General features: G+C 41.4%; 2 protein-coding genes across 2 annotated transcripts in view; both read left to right on the forward strand.

Annotated features, from left to right (window-relative positions):
• Nucleotides 1–18,954, forward strand: part of LOC6558915 — a 58,308-nt gene that overhangs the window by 12,315 nt on the left and 27,039 nt on the right. The window contains 7 exon segments of the mRNA XM_032741163.1: nucleotides 213–686; nucleotides 925–1,430; nucleotides 2,139–2,244; nucleotides 2,644–4,255; nucleotides 8,389–9,042; nucleotides 12,800–12,837; nucleotides 14,541–15,111. Coding sequence (XP_032597054.1) covers nucleotides 213–686; nucleotides 925–1,430; nucleotides 2,139–2,244; nucleotides 2,644–4,255; nucleotides 8,389–9,042; nucleotides 12,800–12,837; nucleotides 14,541–15,111 — 3,961 coding nt within the window.
• Nucleotides 11,546–14,237, forward strand: LOC116805915 (putative mediator of RNA polymerase II transcription subunit 26). Its single transcript, XM_032741109.2, has 2 exons — nucleotides 11,546–11,878; nucleotides 11,976–14,237. The coding sequence occupies exons 1-2, from the start codon at nucleotides 11,839–11,841 to the stop codon at nucleotides 13,637–13,639; spliced, it is 1,704 nt and encodes a 567-aa protein (XP_032597000.1). The 5' UTR covers nucleotides 11,546–11,838; the 3' UTR covers nucleotides 13,640–14,237.

Raw genomic sequence — 18,954 nt, forward strand, 5'->3', positions numbered from 1 at the left:
ATATTTGTCACCAGACCGCATCAATCAATCAATCAAACGCAGCCGTTGATACCTTTAACAGCATGTTGTGCACACACATACAGACATTCTCACACTCACGCCACACACACGCAATGCCTATAACAAGCCGGTTATCAAATGCTTTAATGTTCTCTAAACAAAACTTACGCATATACCCCAAATAAAAAAAAAAACATGTCAACTCTGAACAGTTTCCATTGGAAGCGCCAACAAGCGCAGCATTCATTTCACTTGCAACAACAACAACCACAACAACAGCAGCAACAATAACAATAACAACAACAGCAGCAGCAACATCAACAGCAGCAGTCGCTTTAGTCGCAACAACAACAACACCCACGACACGCCCATGCCGCCCCTTGCCACTGCAGCACCCAGCAGCAACAAAGCGCCATTAATTGTGCACAAGGCGGCAACAACAGCTGTTACAGGCACAGTTGTTTCAGTTGTGGCGACTCCGTCGTCGTCGCCTTCAGGGCGCCGCAAAAATTTGGTGTCGTCACTGCGACTTTGTGGTAACAACAGCAACAGCACCAGCAACAACAGCAGCTATCATACGCAGTCACCGCAGGGCAGTCCACTCTTGAGCAGCTCCTCATCCTCGCCCCAATCCTCGCCAGCGGTGCGCACAACCAAAGCCAGTCGATTGCGTGCCGCAGCGCTTGGTGAGTCAGCCATAAGTCACTTCATACTCCATGCTCCTTCATGCAACTCCATTCAACTCATTACTTGCCTCTCCCATTACTCGTCTTGCTTTCCATTTAATGTGTGTAACCCTCTTTGTTGTAGTAGTTGTTACTGTGTTAACCTATCACTAAAAATCTCCAACTAACTGCCTTTTCATGCTGTCTTCCGAATTCCATTGCAACACACAACACACACACTCTTGCAACCTCAACGCAGACCGCAAAAAGGAGGAAGATCATCATCAGCAGCAGCAGCAACAACAGCAACGTCAGCGTTACAGTTCTCCTAGCTCCCTTAGATTGAGCTCCACGCCGCCTGGCAGACGACTCAGCAGCTCGGAACTGTCGCCCAAGTGCAGCAACAGCAACAATAGCAGCCACAACAACAGCGGCTTCCATTCGGAGCCCAGCTCCAGTGGCAATCGTCTGCCAGCGGTAAGATCCGTCTCACAGCCAGCCTCGGACCCCGGCGAGAGGCGTCCTCTGATTGCCACCGTCAACAACGTGTCCATGAAGCAGAATCTGAGCGAACTGCACTTCACGGGCGGCACTCTCAGCAGTAGTCCGCCCAAGGTGGAGTGCACGCTGCGGATGCGACCCAGAAGCTCCACTCTGTGCACCGAGGCGGACAACGAGATAGAGAAGGGATGTGGTGTGGCGTCCAAGCCACGTAACAATCTGACAAACCTGCAGCTGAGTCCAGTGCAAAAGCACAAGCGAACTGTGAGTACCTGTACCTGTATATGTATATAAACTACAGCTCAAAATAATAGTAAAAGTATACATTGGATAATGTTAAAAAAATAGTTAAAATAGTTAAAAATTATGAAAATTTCATTTGACAATAATACTGGAACAACAATAATTACTGGAATTAAGTAAACATTGTAAAAATGTCATAGCTTCATTATTAAAAAAAATAAACTCTTTAAATTGTTAGAAAATGAGCCGGTTAATTGTAGTGGAATAGTATCTGAAACTTTCTTATTTTTCCCTAAGACTAAATAATATTTCTAAAAACTAGATTATGATGTGTGGGTGTATTATTTGAAATAACTGCGCATGGCGGTGGTGCAAGGAACCATTTATTGTTTTGCATAATGGAATTTTTCTCCATAATGTAATTTGTTTTTTTGTTGGCCACGCCCTATTTTATCATAATAAAAAGAGCCACATTTTAATGGAGTGCTTTTAAATAAGCAGATAAGTTACTATTGTACTATTTTGATCAATTTAGGTAAAATACAAAAAAGGGCTGTGAGGAGATATATCGAAGAGTAAAATAATTCAAGATATTGAAGGGATCATGAAACTAGGTATGAAAATATTGAGTAATTTGCATATTATGAAAGAACAACGACTGTTATTTTGACCGCAACTATAGATTTTCTCTACTCAATCACTTATAAATAATTTATTTTTTGTTTTCAGCCGGAAGCCTCACCCTTGCCACGTCGCGTCGCCGATCGCGATAAGTCCGCCAAACGTAAATCGAATCTGAATCGCTCACACAACGAGGAAGCCACCAAGGATAGCGGTAAGTGGACCACAACTAGCAACGAGCAACTGGCAACTGACAGCCGGAGAGCAACATACAACAATGAGGAGCGCCCAACCAATTTTGGGCATTGGCATCTGTCAAGCTTGGCTGCTCAAGCAACTGTAAAATTTTGAGCAGCATCGATGCACAGTTAGTTTCGCTTCTGGTCGCCATCAATCATGTGGCACACTCGTATACGGATTCAACACTTGCAACTGCATCAGTTTGTGTTGCACGACACCATCATCCTCTACAAGCGCATCCCAACTAGCTGTATTCAATATGTTAAACTGCAGACTGTACTCCCATTGTCATGCATGTCCCCGTCCAATTCTGTTCTTGTCTTCCGCCTGTCTGATCTCTTAATCTAATCCTTGTCCCACTTCTCATTTGCAGATGAGGTTGCTGCGTCGACGCGAAGACGACGACGTCGCGAGTTGGGCATGGCACGTCCCCTGATGCCCACTGATGGCGATGATGAATCGCTGCGAGAGCTACTCCAGTCACCGGGTCACAAGAGCTCCTGCAGCGAATCCACCTCTAAGTCAGAGTCGTTGCGTCAGGCACGCGGCATTAGCCAGAAGCTCAATGAGCTGACAAAAACAGAGCTGGCCGAGATCAAGAAGATCGCCGAACAGGTGCAGGTGACAGCTGCAGCAGCAACAGTAAGCGAGAAGTTGACAATGTCGCCAATATTGCGACGCAAGAGTACGGATGAGCTGGCTACCACTTCCACTTCCACTTCCGCTTCCGTTCCACCGGCAGTCCTATCCACTGCTTCCACACAGAACTCACCGCCTGCACCCAATCAGATAGTGTCCATACTGAAGAAGAAGGAGCACGCGTTTGGCGAGTGCAATTCAAGTGCCTCCAGCAATGCCTCACCGGTGACTTTCTCCGCCACGGTGCTGGACACTCCACTGCCCAACAGTCGCAGCAAACGTCAGGGCATACTGAAGAAGCGTTCCAGCCTGGATGAGAGTCGCTACTATTCTCGCTCCCATTCGCCGGATGAGCGCAGTATTCTAATCAAGTCGGCGCGTCGCAATTCACTGGAGGAATCGGGCAGCGCACTCAGTGCTGGCCAGCAGGCACACGGCATCCTCAAGCAGAGCAGCTATGATAGTGGCAAGAGCGATGGATGCCCCTCGGCCAATGAGTGCCAGCCGCATAGCATACTTAAGAAGAAGGATTCGCTGTCGACACCATCAGATGGCGGGGCACACAAACATGTTTCCATCTCGCAGGCCGTTACTTTGGCCGCTGCTGAGCTGGCTGCTCACGATGGCAACGCAGGCTCACTCGAGGATGGCGAAGAGCACGAGATACGACCCATCCTGAAGCAGGAAAGCACCTCCAGCGAGGAGACAGCGCGTCCGCCCAAACCCATACTGAAGAAGAAGTCGTTTGGCGAGGCGGACGAGCACGAGATTCGGCCTATTCTCAAGAGCAGTCGTAAGGGCAGCCGCGAGGAGTTCGATCTGAGTGAATTGAGTCAAGAGGGCAATAATGATGCAGTTCCCACTGCTGAGGCAAGCAGCATGCGTCCCATCCTCAAAACCGATTCACCCTCGAAGCGACGTTCCCTTGGCTCCATGGCCCAGCCACCCGATGAGAGGCAGGGTAACAGTTCGGCCAGTCTGCTCAAGCGACGCACACGCTCCCTGGAGCGACAGGATGTGGCGCCTGTCATTGATCTGGCTGCCGCCCTGGATGCCATTAGCAACTCCCAGTCGGCGGCACCTGTCGACGTTCAGTCGACGCCCTTAAATATGTCGGTCGCGGAACGCATCAAACAAATGGAAATTTTGGCAGCAACTCCAACGCAATCATCGCATGCCTCAGCTAGTGGTGGCATCAACAGCAGTTGGGAATCGCCGCTGCAGCAGACGCCACAATCACCGCATCCCAGTGTTGCCCCCAAGCTGCTCAAGCCCAGCGTGCTGCGTCGGGATCTTTACAGAGATCGCTACAAGACACAGCCTGTGACTAGTGAGGAGAAGAACTTGTAAGTAAACTTTATGAAACTTTGACTCTATGTCTCTCTCTCTCTTTCTCTGTCACTCTTTCTTCACTCTCTCTCCCTATCTCTCTGTCACTCTCTCTCTCTCTCTCTCTCTGCCTTCAACTGTTATTGCTAATAAAGAGTATTGACTATTAATGGCCAAGCTTTCAATTTAGCCTTTTTTGATAATCGATTATTCTTATGTTCGATTTCAATTGCGACACATTCGATTGGCCTGTCATAAATTGTATTTTACTTTTCGTGTGTTTTGTGTTTTTTATATTAGTCATTTTTAGCTGCTGCCTTCAGTTTTTGTTGTCACATTAAGCAGCTTATTGCTTATTGCCTAATTACCTAACCACTGACCATTGAGGCTAAGACAGTGCCTGCAAAAAGAATGTTGTCTCTCAGAGGGTTGACTAGGTTTATTCACTGTTATTTTTAAGGTCCCAGTTACCGTTTCACTGTGTATCTTAATGTCTCAGATACAGTTTCGATATATTCTACCTAGCCCACCTCTTTGCCTCAACTTGCTTGTTACCATTGGTTCATCAGTGCCTGATTAACTTGACCTTGGCACTATTATGATTGCTGTCGGTAATTAGTCACAACATGCCCATGTATTGTTGCCATGCCCTTTTTTATTTTGCTTTCGTTCAGTTCTACGAATTTTGGCACGGTCGGAAGCCCAGTTTTCCAGTTAAGTGTGTAGTGTACTCGTCGTAACTATTTTAGACTACACTATACTAGTGTGCAACCAGCACCTTGTAGCACCTTCGAGTGAATGGCAGCAACATTTGTTAACGGGGTTTTGATGTCAGCATTTTATGTGTGCTTTCGGCTTTCAATTCTTCGTTGCCACACCCCTCGGCCAACTCAAATTCTGAAAGAACAAAGAGAAAAGGTAACAAAAGCTGGAATTTTTTTCGTTCCTATACCCATCAAAACAAAAAACCAGATGGAGGGCATAATGATGTGTTAAGGCAACAGATATCTGTTGTAAGCTATGTTTATTTGTAAACATCCAAAGTCGAGCCGTCATTCTGAGTAAATACTTGTCAATTAAAAATTATGTTCTATTTGACAAGTTGTTGTTTCATGCTTGTCATAAACTATATGAAGAAAGTCTTGTGACAAACGAAGAAATTTATATTTTTTCATTTCATTTGCAAACATATTTATTCCTTTTTTGTCTTATTGTCTCTTATTTTTATAAAATAATCAAGATTCATTAACTTAAACAGTTGTGAATATCTCTGTTGGCAGATTTGAAAAAACCTTCAATTTTCGATTGAATGCATATACAATATCATACCTTAGTTAGAAGGGGGAGGCACACCCTTACCATATTAGCTTTATGCTGGGGTAATTTGTCTTTTATAGGGTATTTAGTAACCGTAATCCCTTTGGTGCTGAAGCTTTTGCTGCCCGCAACATTTGCATGCCCCGTCGATGCATTGTCAATAGCCATTGTGTATTTTGCTGCCAACCCGACCCGAGCCGATTCGACTGGCATTGTGGCGCGAATTTTATGCTATCCATATTTGCGTGGTTCCTCCCAAAGGGGTATGGGGAGGGGAAAAGGGGAAGTGAGGGAGCTCTGAAGACCTTTGAGTTTTTGACTGGTGGTCGTGTCTCGTGCTGCCAATGTGGCACATTCAGTTGGGTGCTGCATTCGGACGCGTTCAGAGATAAAACACACAACGAGTGCATTAGTTCACTCAGCTTAGTTTTTATTTTTTTTTTTTGAGCAAGGGTTATTTCCATGTTGTTCCAGCGGCGACACAACGAGAGAATGTTTGAAGCGTATTTTCGAAAACGGTAAATGCAAATGAAAATTGATGGGAAAATGGAAATTGGATGAGGAAAATGGATGCCATGAAAAGTCGTTGACGCGTTAAGTGCATCATTGGGCGGGTTATACAAAGGTGTACCGATGGAGACGCCTTTTGATAGCCAATGCTTTGCTCAAATGGCCCAGATAACGATAACGATAACGATATGTGTGTTGTGTTGTCTGATAATCTGAACGATCAAGTGAGAATGCTAAGCGAGCTGCTTGAGGAATACGATTGTAAATTCCAAGATTAGATATCTGTTTGGGCTTTGATTAGATTTACATGTGTATTTGGATCTGAACACATTTGTTCAATAAACTTTAATTTGATTTAGTTTTACAACTTATATAGGATATATTCCTCTACAAATCGCAAGTAAATCTATTACATGTTAGCCTATTTTCCTATTTACAATTGTGGAAAATAAATGAGAAAACTTCTGTCGCTCTCTTTCATTGCTCTGCTCTCCTTCGTTGGCGCAAGAGAAATGCCGAGAAGCCAAATGAAAAGTTTACACCAACGACATTTTGAAACTGTGGAAAAACAGACAGAGTGAAAAATAGCGTACGAAAATAAATATGCGTTTGTATTGTGCATATAAATATATATATATATATATATATATATATATGTGTGTATACAGCGTATACATACCATGGGCAATAAAAAGAAAACAAAGTTGAAAATAATTTAAATTTTGCTCTGGCCGCAGCAGCAGAGCAGTCAACGTCGACTGCGACTGCGATCGTCGTCGCTTTGCCCGGTTTGTTTGTACAAATTTGCGCTCAGTTGCTCGCGATCGCCTTTTCAATTTTCACGTACGCAACGCTGAAAATTTCCGTTTTTCTTTTCGGGTAAATCGATGTGGAAAGCGAGTGTTGTTTGCTCTGCTCGGCTCTGCTGTCACCAAAGAGAGCAAATACAAAAAGTGTAATAAAAGCAAATCGAAACTAACCGCTGATAAAAAATACAGCATATCAAATCTATCGTTTCCCGTTCCTTATCAGCCGACACTATAAGAAATATAGGTAAAAATACTAAGTTTCGAAAAAACCAAAGACGACGTGTTGGTTCCCAGCACCGGTCTCGCCTCGTGTCAGTTGCTTTTTGCACCGGTTATCGGTCAGTAGCCAAAGAAATAGAGAGAGAGAGAGAGAGAGAGGGAAAAAAAGGGCCTGAAGGTGTTAGTTGTTACATGTCTACATATATCTACATATATCTACATATATACATGTATATATCTATATATACTCGTATATTTGACCAATGGAAAAGCTGTGGTACTTTGTCTGCCGCAAGCATTTCGTAACGCTTCTAAAAATAAATCCATGGAAATGTGCAGTCAAATGGAAATACACACACACAAATACTCAAGTGTCTCGTTAAAAACACAACAAAATTAAAAATAAAATACCAAAAAGTTTTGTAATATTCGCGAAGTAATGCAAAAATAACTGTGCGGCAATCAAAACGTATTTATTTGTGTAAAATATTCTCTGAAATATGTGATTCGTGTACTCTCCACAAAAATAATCACGCAACTATACATGCGTATATATGTTATATGTATATAAAGTATGTGCTTATGAATGTGTTCCACTTTTATCATACTTCTATTTTGGCCCTACTGATTGCGTTTAATCTCAATTTGTGGTTTCGCTATTTGAATATTTGCTCTCTCTGTAAATAGCAGAACTTAAGTTCTATCCTCACGCCGACATTTAAAATTCAATTAGCATCGCTTTTTTCTATCTCTATATATATATTTTAGTACATTTTTTATTTGTTTCTGTAGTTTGCAAATGCGTTTAATGTTTTGTTAAGTGGATAAACAGAAGACCGAAGATTAGAAATGTGAAGTGCTAAAATCAGCGGAAACTGAAAATGATAAAGTGTTTTTTATAGTTGAGCCCAGTTGAATCTGGTCAAAATATCTCTTTTGTATAAACAAAATTCTCAATCGAATATAAAAAAGTTGCCAACTCATTTGCTAAACCATTTGCAGCTAATCTGCGAAGTTGAAGTTGATTGGCCAACTTATCTCAACTTTTACCTGCTGGTTGTCAATCACAGCGTTCAAATTTCACTATTAAAAAAAATGTGCCTGTAATTAGCGTAGGGAAATAGTGTTTGCCTTTAATTATGATTGCCTCTAACTGCGTATTGTGGAGAGGGAGAGAAAGAGAGAGAAGGGGGAGAAGAGCTATAGAGAGAGAGAGAGCGAGAGAGAGAGAGAGAGAAACTTTCGTGGGCTTATATAAAATATATAATCTCTTTACACATTTAACCCGCCTGCAGCTTTAAAGCAAACTCCACGCCATTTGACATCTCGGCAACATCGGCTTTCAAGCCCACCATACCGCTGGACATTCGCATCGGTGCACAGCTTCAACAACAACACTCGCCACTTATCTCACCCATCACTGGACAACCAATGAGCCACGTGCCCGCTCCACTGCTGCTCTCCTCGTCAACCCATTCGGGCGCTGGGAGTTCGTTCCGTTTGGCACGCAGCTCCACACAGCCGCTGCAGTCGCCGCGAGTCGTCCATCTGGCAGGTCAAGCCAGTTACTCCACTACTACTACTCCGCGGTCGACCTCCTGCTCCCAGTCGCTGGCGGGACGCCAACACTCGTTCAGTGAGAGCAGCGACCAGCAGCAGCTTACACTCTCCGTGGGCAACGACTCCGAACACATCTTCGAGATGTCCGGCCTGGATAACGATTCGTCCATTCAATCACTGGGCGCGGATGCCTCTGCCTCCACAGCCACCACATCTACAGTAACCACCGCCCAGCCGAGTGGCATGCCCGTTGCACGCAGCAGCAGCGTTCGTGCGAGAGCCAACATGTTCCAGCAGCTGCAGGAACAGACGGTCACTCGTCGCGATGCGGTAGGCAGAGAGCAGTTGCCCCTCTCGCAGTCTCGCTCCTTCGCCAGCAGTCAAGGTGAGTAGTGTCCAAAGTTTTCTGCGAAGTTCCACTAAAATCAACATAGAAATTAGCATTCAGTTATTAAGTGAAAGATCGCTGCGTGGTGCGACGGCAAATGACGAACTCTGTTCAACAGCAAGGGACATCAGAGAGGCAGCGATGCGTATAGGCAAACAAGTGAGAACGTTACAATCGAGCGTAACCGACGGCGCAATACACTGTTATCTAGCTGATAACAGATTGCGGGGAACAGGTTTAGTTAGGTGGCCGATGCCGATCTTTGAAGAACATCGCTAACAATCTAACAGCCAAATTTGGTTACTGCAACTTTAAAATTGTCGAAGATTTGTGCTTTTATCGATTTTATCGATTTCCCAGCCTCTTAGTGGATGTAGCACACTAAATTTTAACTGCTTGACTCGGGCAGATAAATAAATAAGTTTTATGTGTCCAGTCTTAAAGCTGTCGAAAAAGGACAGACGAACATTGCACAAAACTCGATTATATTGGTATTACCTTTGGAATTAGAGTATAATACAAAACAAGATAGGCAGTTGTGCAAACTAGTTCCTACCAGCTGTTATTTTCTTGATGAACTAGTTAAAAAAAAGCCAGCTCTTTTTGACTTTTAACAAGTAACTTTTACTACTGCACAGCGAATGTGTTTCTAATCTATTATTGCGTTATCCCACATATACTTCCTTGAGATCAATCAGATAATCCGCGCTCAGGTAAACTAATTACTTGATCGGTAACTAAAAAGAGAGCAGCTCCAAGCTCGGATCCCAATGGGTCTATGGGTCTGTGGGTGTATGGGTCTCGGTCTGGTCATTACGCCACGTTAGTGAACTCAGCCCAATGGGCGACACTATTTTTTTCGCCTATTTTGCAAGGTTTTTATTGTAGTAAACCGTCGCTGTCGTGGTTTAAATTATAGGCCAGCAACATGGTTGTTGTCCAAGTTAATAAGCTGTAAAATGTGTGTCACTTTCCCAATACTCGCACACAAACAGACACACACCTTGATTGCATACTCTGCTCTGGCAGTCAGCCACAAATTGAGGTTCCCATATTTTTATTTATTTTTTTTTGTTTTGTTATTGTTGAGTAACATTAAGTATACAATGTTGACTCAGGCGGTGATTAGGTGTATTACTAGTCAAAAATAATGCTCAGAATAGTTGACTTTTCTCCTAGTAAAAAAAATAGCTATGCGACTTACGTTTGAATCATTTTTTTTATACAATCATTTGCGATACAAAAACCAAAAATCAGGTTTAAAAATGGAACCAGGGCCCAAAAAAATAAAAAAAAAAACGCAACCACGCAAAAAATTGGACAACGCGAATAAAAATAATAATACAGAAAAGAAGCAAAAATAAGTAAAATATACTAAGGCATATGTACGAGTATATCTAGTAATTTTCTCGGCATGCATTCGAATTTTTAAGTTTTCTAACAAAATAATTAACACTTTGTTATAGCTGTTACAGTTTTTTTTGTTGTTGTTGATGTTGCTGTTGTTGCCGCATGTACAACAAATAACAAGATATTTTTTACACATGTTTTACGTAATTTACAAGCCATTTGAGCATTTGATTTTGATTTTCATATGTTTTTTCTTCCATTCGGCTCATTTTCTTTGCCTTGATTTTAATTTTTCGTTGCATTCAGTATTCGATTGCTGTTAGTAAATTTAATTAACCGTTCATAATTGCAATACGAATTTCAAAAACAAGTTTCAATCATTTCTGGATGCCTTTAGGTTTCCTCTATATGTGAAGTTTACTGTGTTAGATTATATATATATATCCATATAATATATAACATGGTTTTTGTATTGTTACCTTTATCGATCAAATGGCTAAGAATAGGGTGTTGCCATCCATGTCTTCGTTGTTTTCTCATAAAAAAAATACACCGCGATTTTTGTTTTGCGCAACAGTGACAATGATAAGGTGATATTGTCCATTGGTACATTGAACTGTCAGATAATGTTGGTTGTATTGGGAGAAATAAGTGAGAGGAAATTTCCCTATATTTATATACATATCCTCCTCCAATTAAGCTTTCTTAAGTCATCTATCGACAATGTATACAAAAAGTAATACAAATGTCCAAGAGCATGCTAATAGTCTGAAAAATGTTCCAGGAAAGCTTCTATATTCAAATTGACCATATTACAATATTAAAAATATTACTAATTGAATAGTAGACCCTTTCTACGCACTCAATGATCTCAGCAATTAGTTGATTAGTTTATCTTCTTTCGGAGAGAGTCTTATTGGAGAGAGTGTTCACATTCGTATTTCGAGTTGCCCCCTCGAGAAAAAAGAAGAGGAAATCGAAAGCTGAGATGAAAATGAAAACGAAAACGAAAACGTACATCAGCATCGCATCAAATAAGAGAACAAAGAGCGACTCAACACGACAATAGACACACATACTTACATATAAATATATACATAAATACATATGTAGATATAATAACATCTAAATAATAGAAAAAAGCATACAAATGAAGTATAAAAGTTTGACTTGTGCCAAGCGCGTTGATAACTTTCTATCAGCATCTGGAGTGAGTGCCACAGAAGACTTGTGGTCAGAGTAGTGTGTGCAACAAGTATGAGTGAAATAGCAAACACGACAAATATTTATCTCTCGCGACAGCAATGTCAGCAACAAAAAACAGCTACACAAAATTGTAACTTCGATAAAAAGTCGGCGAGCAGTCGATGCGCAACTTTTGTCGAAGCAGCAACAAGCAACAAGCAGCAGCAAGAAGCACCGACAACAACAACAACAAGAGCAACATATGAAAAAGTGTTTAAGTGTCAAAAATAACCAAAGGATGCGTAAGTTGGCTAACAACAACCAACAACTTTTAGCAACTACAAACAAATAATAAACTCTTCCCTCTTTCCTAACCCTATCCACATCAACCAAAACCAGAGCCTTCGTCCTTGTCGCTGGCCGAACGCCTCGCTTTCTTCAGCAGCCTCTGCCAGAGTGCCTCCTGTGGCACCACCACGGGCAGCGCACGTGTAGCGGCTCGTAGCAGCATTGGTTTTGCACCGCGCAGTCCATCCTACGCCTCCATGGAACGCACACCCCGCAGCAGCATCGCTGGCAGCTGCAGTAGCACAAGCGTCACGCCCACACCCACGTCCATGGAGTACACGCCCAACATGCACGAGCTGCGACTACAAGCGGTGCAACAGCAGCTGGAACAACACCCTGAACAGAGGCAGCCAGTGCAGCAGCAACAGCCAAGCCAGCAGCAGCAACAACCTGAACAGCAGCAGCAAGAACAGCAACCACTACAGCAGCAGTCACAGCAACAGCAGCAGCAGCTGGAGAAGCAGCAACAGCCAGCCCAGCAACAGCCAGGACAACCGCAGCAGCAACAGCAAAATCCACAGCAACATCCACAGCACAATGGTTTCCACGAACTTAGCCGCTCGGCGACGGCACCCACAACGACAACAGGGACGACAACATCAACAGGAGGAACGGCCGAGTCCTTGCTAGATGCAAAGCCCACAGCACAACGACGTGTGAGACTGCGCACCGTGGGCAAACTGGTGCTTCCCGATACTTTTCTCAGTGATCGTAACAACAACAATAACAGCATCAACAACAGCAACAGCAGCAGCAACCACAGCAATAGCAATGGCTATCGGAATAGCTGCTTGGGGCGCATGCAAACCGTGGAGGATATACACATCTCGATGGGTGTGCGAACCATCGGCAAAATCAAGTCACCCTTCATCGAGCAGCAGCAGCAACAGCAGCAACAGATGCAGCAGCAACAGTTGATGCAGTGCACCCCAACCGGCAAATTTGAGTTTAAAACGACTTCACATTCGCTGATGAATGGTTCCAGTGACAGCGGCGATGATGTACATGGCTCCGATTCCGGCAAGGAGAACTGCGCCGCCAATCAGCAGCAACAGTCAGAGCCACCTTCTGCTCCGGAGTTACTGCGCAAGTTGACGCTCCTCACTCAGATTACGGTGCAGCAGAGGGCAACGCCACAGCCTGTTGTCAATCGTCGCCACACCACTGAGGTGGTTGGCACCACAACACCAACCACAAACGCATCCCCATCCACAGCAACCACTCGTGGTCCCTCAAATGTGGATGAGCGCATTGCCAAATATTTTGGGCCGACTGAGAACTTTAATTCGACGACGACGGTGCACAAGACCCGCTCCATGCCAACGACAACAACCAACAACAACCACAAGCCGCAGGAGGCGCTCAATGAACATGTGCGTCTGCCTGCCACAGCCGCAGCTGCAGCTGCCCCACATAGTAGCTGCAACAATACAAGTGGCAACTTTGGCCTGGGCATCAGCATTGTGCAACGGCGTCGTGAGCTGCTCAAGCGGACGCGTGCCATGTCGCTGGAGGTGTCGGCAACCGATGGTTGCATCAGTCCCACAGCCACGCCCAGTCCGAAGAGGGCCCACTCACCGGGGGCGTTACGGTTAAGGACGAAGCTGAGGTCGTCGAGCATTGCCAGTTTCGAGGATATTGTGATCACGCCGGATGAGTTGCATGCTGCTAGTCAGGAGTTCAAGCGACTCTGTGGCGAGATTTTGGGCACGTGAAAAATGCAAATGCAAAGTAAAATGGAAAATTGTAAATTTTTGGCAAACCTAATAAAATTTCACAAATTTTTCGATACCCTTTCAAAAAAAAATTAAAACCACAACAGAATGAAACAGAACGAAATTGTCATTTAGAAAAAATTGTTGTGCTCACTTTTTTTGGTTGAGAGAAGCTCTCTTTCTCTCTCGCTCCCGCCATCGTTTTCTTTCTCGCTCACTCTTTCACTCTTCCCCAAAGCAAAACGAATCGAATGAAGGATAATACAGATATAAATATAATAAAGGAAGATTCCCTAAAAACGAAACGAACCCTTGATAATTATGTTAAGAGTTCGACATTGCATCCCAATCGAAATATGTTCTAATCGATAAGGTGCAACACAGAAATATAATATTTTGAGCTAATTAGGATCAGTTGCGATATATATATATATATACCTACTAAATAATATTCCAATGGGAACCAGTTATTAATTTTGATTACAATTAAGAATTGAAATATTGTGCAACTATGTTGATGAGTGCTTATTATTCATGCCCTTTTTTTATTAATTATTTAAACTTGAACGAATTGTACCTTAAATGGCATCATAATTATTACTATTATTATTATTAAATTATGATTAATTATTAAATATACATATTATCTTAATATTAAGTTATGCAAATTGTTAAACACTAAATAAATCGACAAATTTAACAACTAATATATATATATATATATATATATATAATTCAATTACAGTTTAAACTTGAAACTAATAACTATTAACTCTGAGTAAGTAAACAAAACTCAGTTTTCTGCTCATTTTTAGTTAAGCATGCTTTCTCTTAACTTTTTCTTTAACTGCCTGTTACTTGAAGCATTGAAAATGATTTCCATTGAAAATGTCGCATAGAGTTTTAAACTCTTCTCGATTTATGGCAGGTAAATCCGGTGAGGCTCCCAGGGGCGTCACACTGAAGTGTGGCAAGCCTGGCATTGGTGGCATGGGTCGCGGCTTGATGCCCATCGATCTGAATGCGGAGCTCAAGAATCGCTTGCAGCGCTCCACACATGCGACTGTCTCCAATCTGCGCAAATCGGCAACTACGGCAACTGCCGTCACTCGCAACGACGCAACCGATGAAACCGACAACAAAAGCTCCACGCAACAAGCGCAGCGCAACCTGGCGCAAATTTTACGCAACGTTTCCAAAGAGAATACGACGCCAGCGTCGACAGCAGCAGCAGCAGCTGCTCAAGCGCAGCACGACGATGCCGTTAGTTTGATGCGCAATCTCTCCTCGCTGGGGGCGCCGCGTGCCAACACCGAGCAAAGCTCAGCCTCTACCGGCAACAATTGCGCCTCTGCCTCCGAGGGCGAAAGCTCTGGAGGACGCGAAATTGAGGCGATCATTAAGAACAGCGCAGTTGCGCGGCGACGTCGGCAGCAGCAGCAGCAACAACAGCAGCAGCAGCAGCCAGATGGGTGAGTCTACGTTCAAGCCAAAGCCAAAGCGAAAGCTCAAAGTTTCGAAAGCTCCTGCCTGTTCCGTGTGCTGTGCGCAATTTCATGCATTAACCGTTACTAACTGTCATTAACCGTTTGTGCGCGTGCATTTAACGGCAAGCCTGTACCATAAATAAACACAAACGCACACAGGCAGCAAAAGCAATGTGTGTGAGTGTGTGTGCTTTTCAAGACTGTGTAATTTACAAAAATAAAAAAAAATCATCAAATACTTTTTACACCTAAGCGAAAAACCAAAATCTAAGCAACATTTGCAATTATACAATAAAAATATCAAAACAAAAAACTATCTGCTTGACTTTGAGGTACCCTATAAATAATTTTCAACAGCAAAATTTATGTTTCACTTATACATTATTTTAAGTGTGTCAGTGTTAATAAATAAACAAAATTGGACCAAATGTTTTTCAATAGAAATTTTCATGCATTCCCATAAAAATGTATTACAAAATTGTTTACAAAAAATGCATAAAATACATAACATTTGGAACTACACAATAAAAAATACAAAAAAAAAAATTGATAATAATTCTATCTGCTGAACTTTGAGATACATTGTAGTTAATTTTCTGTTCGAAACTTATTTATGTTTCTCATACTTCCATTTTTTAAATATGTCTGTGGTAATAAATAAAAATAAAATAGAAGTTTTTTCCTTGTTTATTAAACCATTTCAATAAAAAATTTCCATGCAAACCCCCCCAAAAAAATAAAAAGAAATCGTCAACGTTTCCTAGTCAAAGTGAACCCAACTTCTAAATGCTATTATTGGCGTCCCGTGCAACAACAGCAACAACAACAGCAACTAAGACAGATACAACAACTGCAGCAACAACAACAAAAATCGTTGCCAAATATTGTTCAGTCATAAAAAAACTAACGAAATATTGAAAAAAATATATATACTTACTTTGTATAAACGCAGAAATAGAAACTTAATTGACTAGAAAATAAGTTCAATTCGCATTGCTTGCTAACTAATATTAAACAGATACATATGAAAATATATCGAAATATTTATTTTACGGACAACTTGTTTAAAATATATATATATATAAATATTTATATATATTTGCCACATATTTTTGCGTGACACACTGAAATGAAAGCAATCCAAAAGAAAAAATAAATAATAAAGTTGACGAAAATCCCATTTAACTGTAGTTTTGTTTAATCCTGCTTTTAATAATATTAACAGTTTAGTGCATGCATGTTCGCTAAATTTTAAATTATATTTCAATAAGCGCGCGTAAATTGATACAGCTGGTAGCGCCGTCAGTGTTATTAGAGACAAAATAACCTTGGTGGCAACTCTGGCGCTGTAATGTTAAGCATTTCAACGAATTGCTCCATATTGAACGAGTGTTAGCGAAAATACTACAGTTTAAGTATCATTGTGCAATGACAAGCTTAGGTTTGATTTAAAAATAAATGAATACATAAATACAGAAAATAAATACAATTTCCACGTTAATTAGGGATCTCTGAATATTATCTCAACATAAAATATTCGATCACTTTCAGCTGCGCTAATTCGCCGCGGCGAAAACTCGCTGAGCGACTGTTTTTTAACAGCAGATTTGCAGACTGTTAGCGTCACTGACCAGCAGATTATGTACGTGTTTACATTCGAGGGGAGCGAACGTCTCGCGGACGACGCTTGCATTTGTTGTATTTATTTGTTCAATTCGCGCGCATTTTGTGCCGGCCACAAAAAAGTTGCAATTGCAATTGAATTATGGAAAACTGCGAATAATATTACGCTGTGTATGTGTGTGTGTGTGTGTCTCCATTTTGTGATAGATATTTATCTAAAATAGCAACAGCAGCTGAAAAGTCAAAGCCAGCTGCGTTTTTTTGCCTTTGCTTTTTGCGTTTGCTTTGTGATCGGCTCTCAATTTAATTGCATTGAATGTTTGGCTCCAATTGAAAACGCAAGTGAAAAATACCAACAACAAAAAATGGCTAGCAAAAAACTCATCAGACGAGCTTACAAATTACAGCATAATTAACAAAAAAAAAGGTTTGTAGCAAAAGTTGTATTATTACTTGTTGATAGAGCGGGAGGGAGAAGAACAGCGAGTGGGTGTGGAAGAAGGAAGGGGAGAGAGAGAGCAGCTATAACTCGAAGCTGACCAGTTTTTTTTTGCACAGACTGTTTGTCGCCTCGCCTCCCTTTGTGCTCTTCTTCTTCCTCTTCTTTCTCCTCTTATTCTTTGTTACCTGTTGCAACAGACTGTACGAGCAACAACAACGAAAACTGACCGAAACTGTAAATCGCCTTCCATTGAAAAATGTTCTGATTCAGCAAAAGCAGCAGCGACGCAGACTTTGTTGTTTCAATATTCTTGCTTGTTTTACTTTTTTTGTTTTTTTTTTTTATTTACGTTTCTTTTAGTTTTTACTTTGTAGGTGTTTTTGTTATGTTTATACCCTGCACCCATAGAAAATGTGTAAAAAAGGGTATGATGATTTATACAACTGTGTGTAAAAGGCAGAATAATAATATATATAATATATTATTTATTACCTTGACCTTGACATATTAATAATCAAAAAATGAAAGTCTAAAACTAATTCTAATTTTTTGCAATGAAAATGGAATAATAGCTAGTTGCAGGGTATCTCGGTGCGAGCTGACGCGACTACAGCATTCTTACTTATTTAGCTTTTAATTTGTTGTAGTATTTCCTCTTTTTTTTAGTAGTTGTTGTCATTTCATTTTTGTGTTCTGACACCCTGTTATACTGATTAAACAGGATATTTTTAATAAACAGATCTCTGAGATCTGCCTAAAGTTAATTTGATTTGTTTACATTTATTATTGTGAATATTTGTGTCTGAATGGGCTCAAGGTCTGTCTCCCTCTCAGTTGAAACAAGGCCAGTATTTTGTATAGGTTTTCACGTGGCATTTGCCAACAATTATCAACTGAATGGGTATCATCAGTTTTGCATTGTGTTTTTGCCTAGCTTAAGACATTTATTAAAACACTCGCCAGTTTTACTCTTATCATTATTTGTGTTTGTATTTCGTAATACATTTTTTGTAGCTGGCATTCAAATCTCGATTCCCACAAACAAAAGTAAAACCAGAAACTAAAAACCAAAATAGACAACAGAAAAATCACATTTCGCTTTCAATGAATTAACATAATTTGTTGTTGCTGCGTAGATCAAATAATTTATGTTTGCCGAAAACGAGAAAAACTGAATTTTTGTGGTCATGCCGGCTGCGGCTTCTGTGATTTATGATGAGTTAGATAAGTTGTCTGCAAGCTGACTGAAATGATTTGAAACCGCATCGGTGGGCCATAAAAGACTCTTACCTTTTCATACTCGGGCAGCTCTTGATAATCGATAGCAGTTTCGAGTACCTCTCGATGAGCAAGTAAAGTGTAAATATTCGAATGCAACATGCATCATCCTGAACGTAGATAGTTAGACAGGCGACACGTTCACGTCTGCAGTTAGAACGTGAGCTCAGATGCTAATGAGCCAGGCCAACAAAAATATTCAATATCAAGTAAGAATAAGTGAGATCGACTACGATATACCCTGCAGGCAGCTGTTAAATATATTCAAGTTTTATTCTCATATTGAATGCTTGCGCCTGTTGATAATGAGATCATAATTAGAATGCGTTTTCGACTATAACTTGGGTGAATCCTATCCTATCCTATTATATATCAATAGAAGCGCCGGGTATACTAGAACTTCAATTTAATCATCTAGCTCTTATAGTCATGCGGACATAGTTATATCGTCTCGACTAGTACTGCTGACCAAAAATATATATCGT

The sequence above is a fragment of the Drosophila grimshawi genome, unplaced genomic scaffold (genome assembly GCF_018153295.1).
Source record: "Drosophila grimshawi isolate 15287-2541.00 unplaced genomic scaffold, ASM1815329v1 contig_44, whole genome shotgun sequence".
Lineage (NCBI taxonomy): Eukaryota > Metazoa > Arthropoda > Insecta > Diptera > Drosophilidae > Drosophila > Drosophila grimshawi.

Coding starts and splice junctions, on each gene's coding strand:
- LOC116805915 (XM_032741109.2), top strand. CDS start 11,839: ATGAAAAAGTGTTTAAGTGTCAAAAATAACCAAAGGATGC. Junction 11,879..11,975: donor CAAAAATAACCAAAGGATGC/GTAAGTTGGCTA, acceptor AACCAAAACCAG/AGCCTTCGTCCTTGTCGCTG.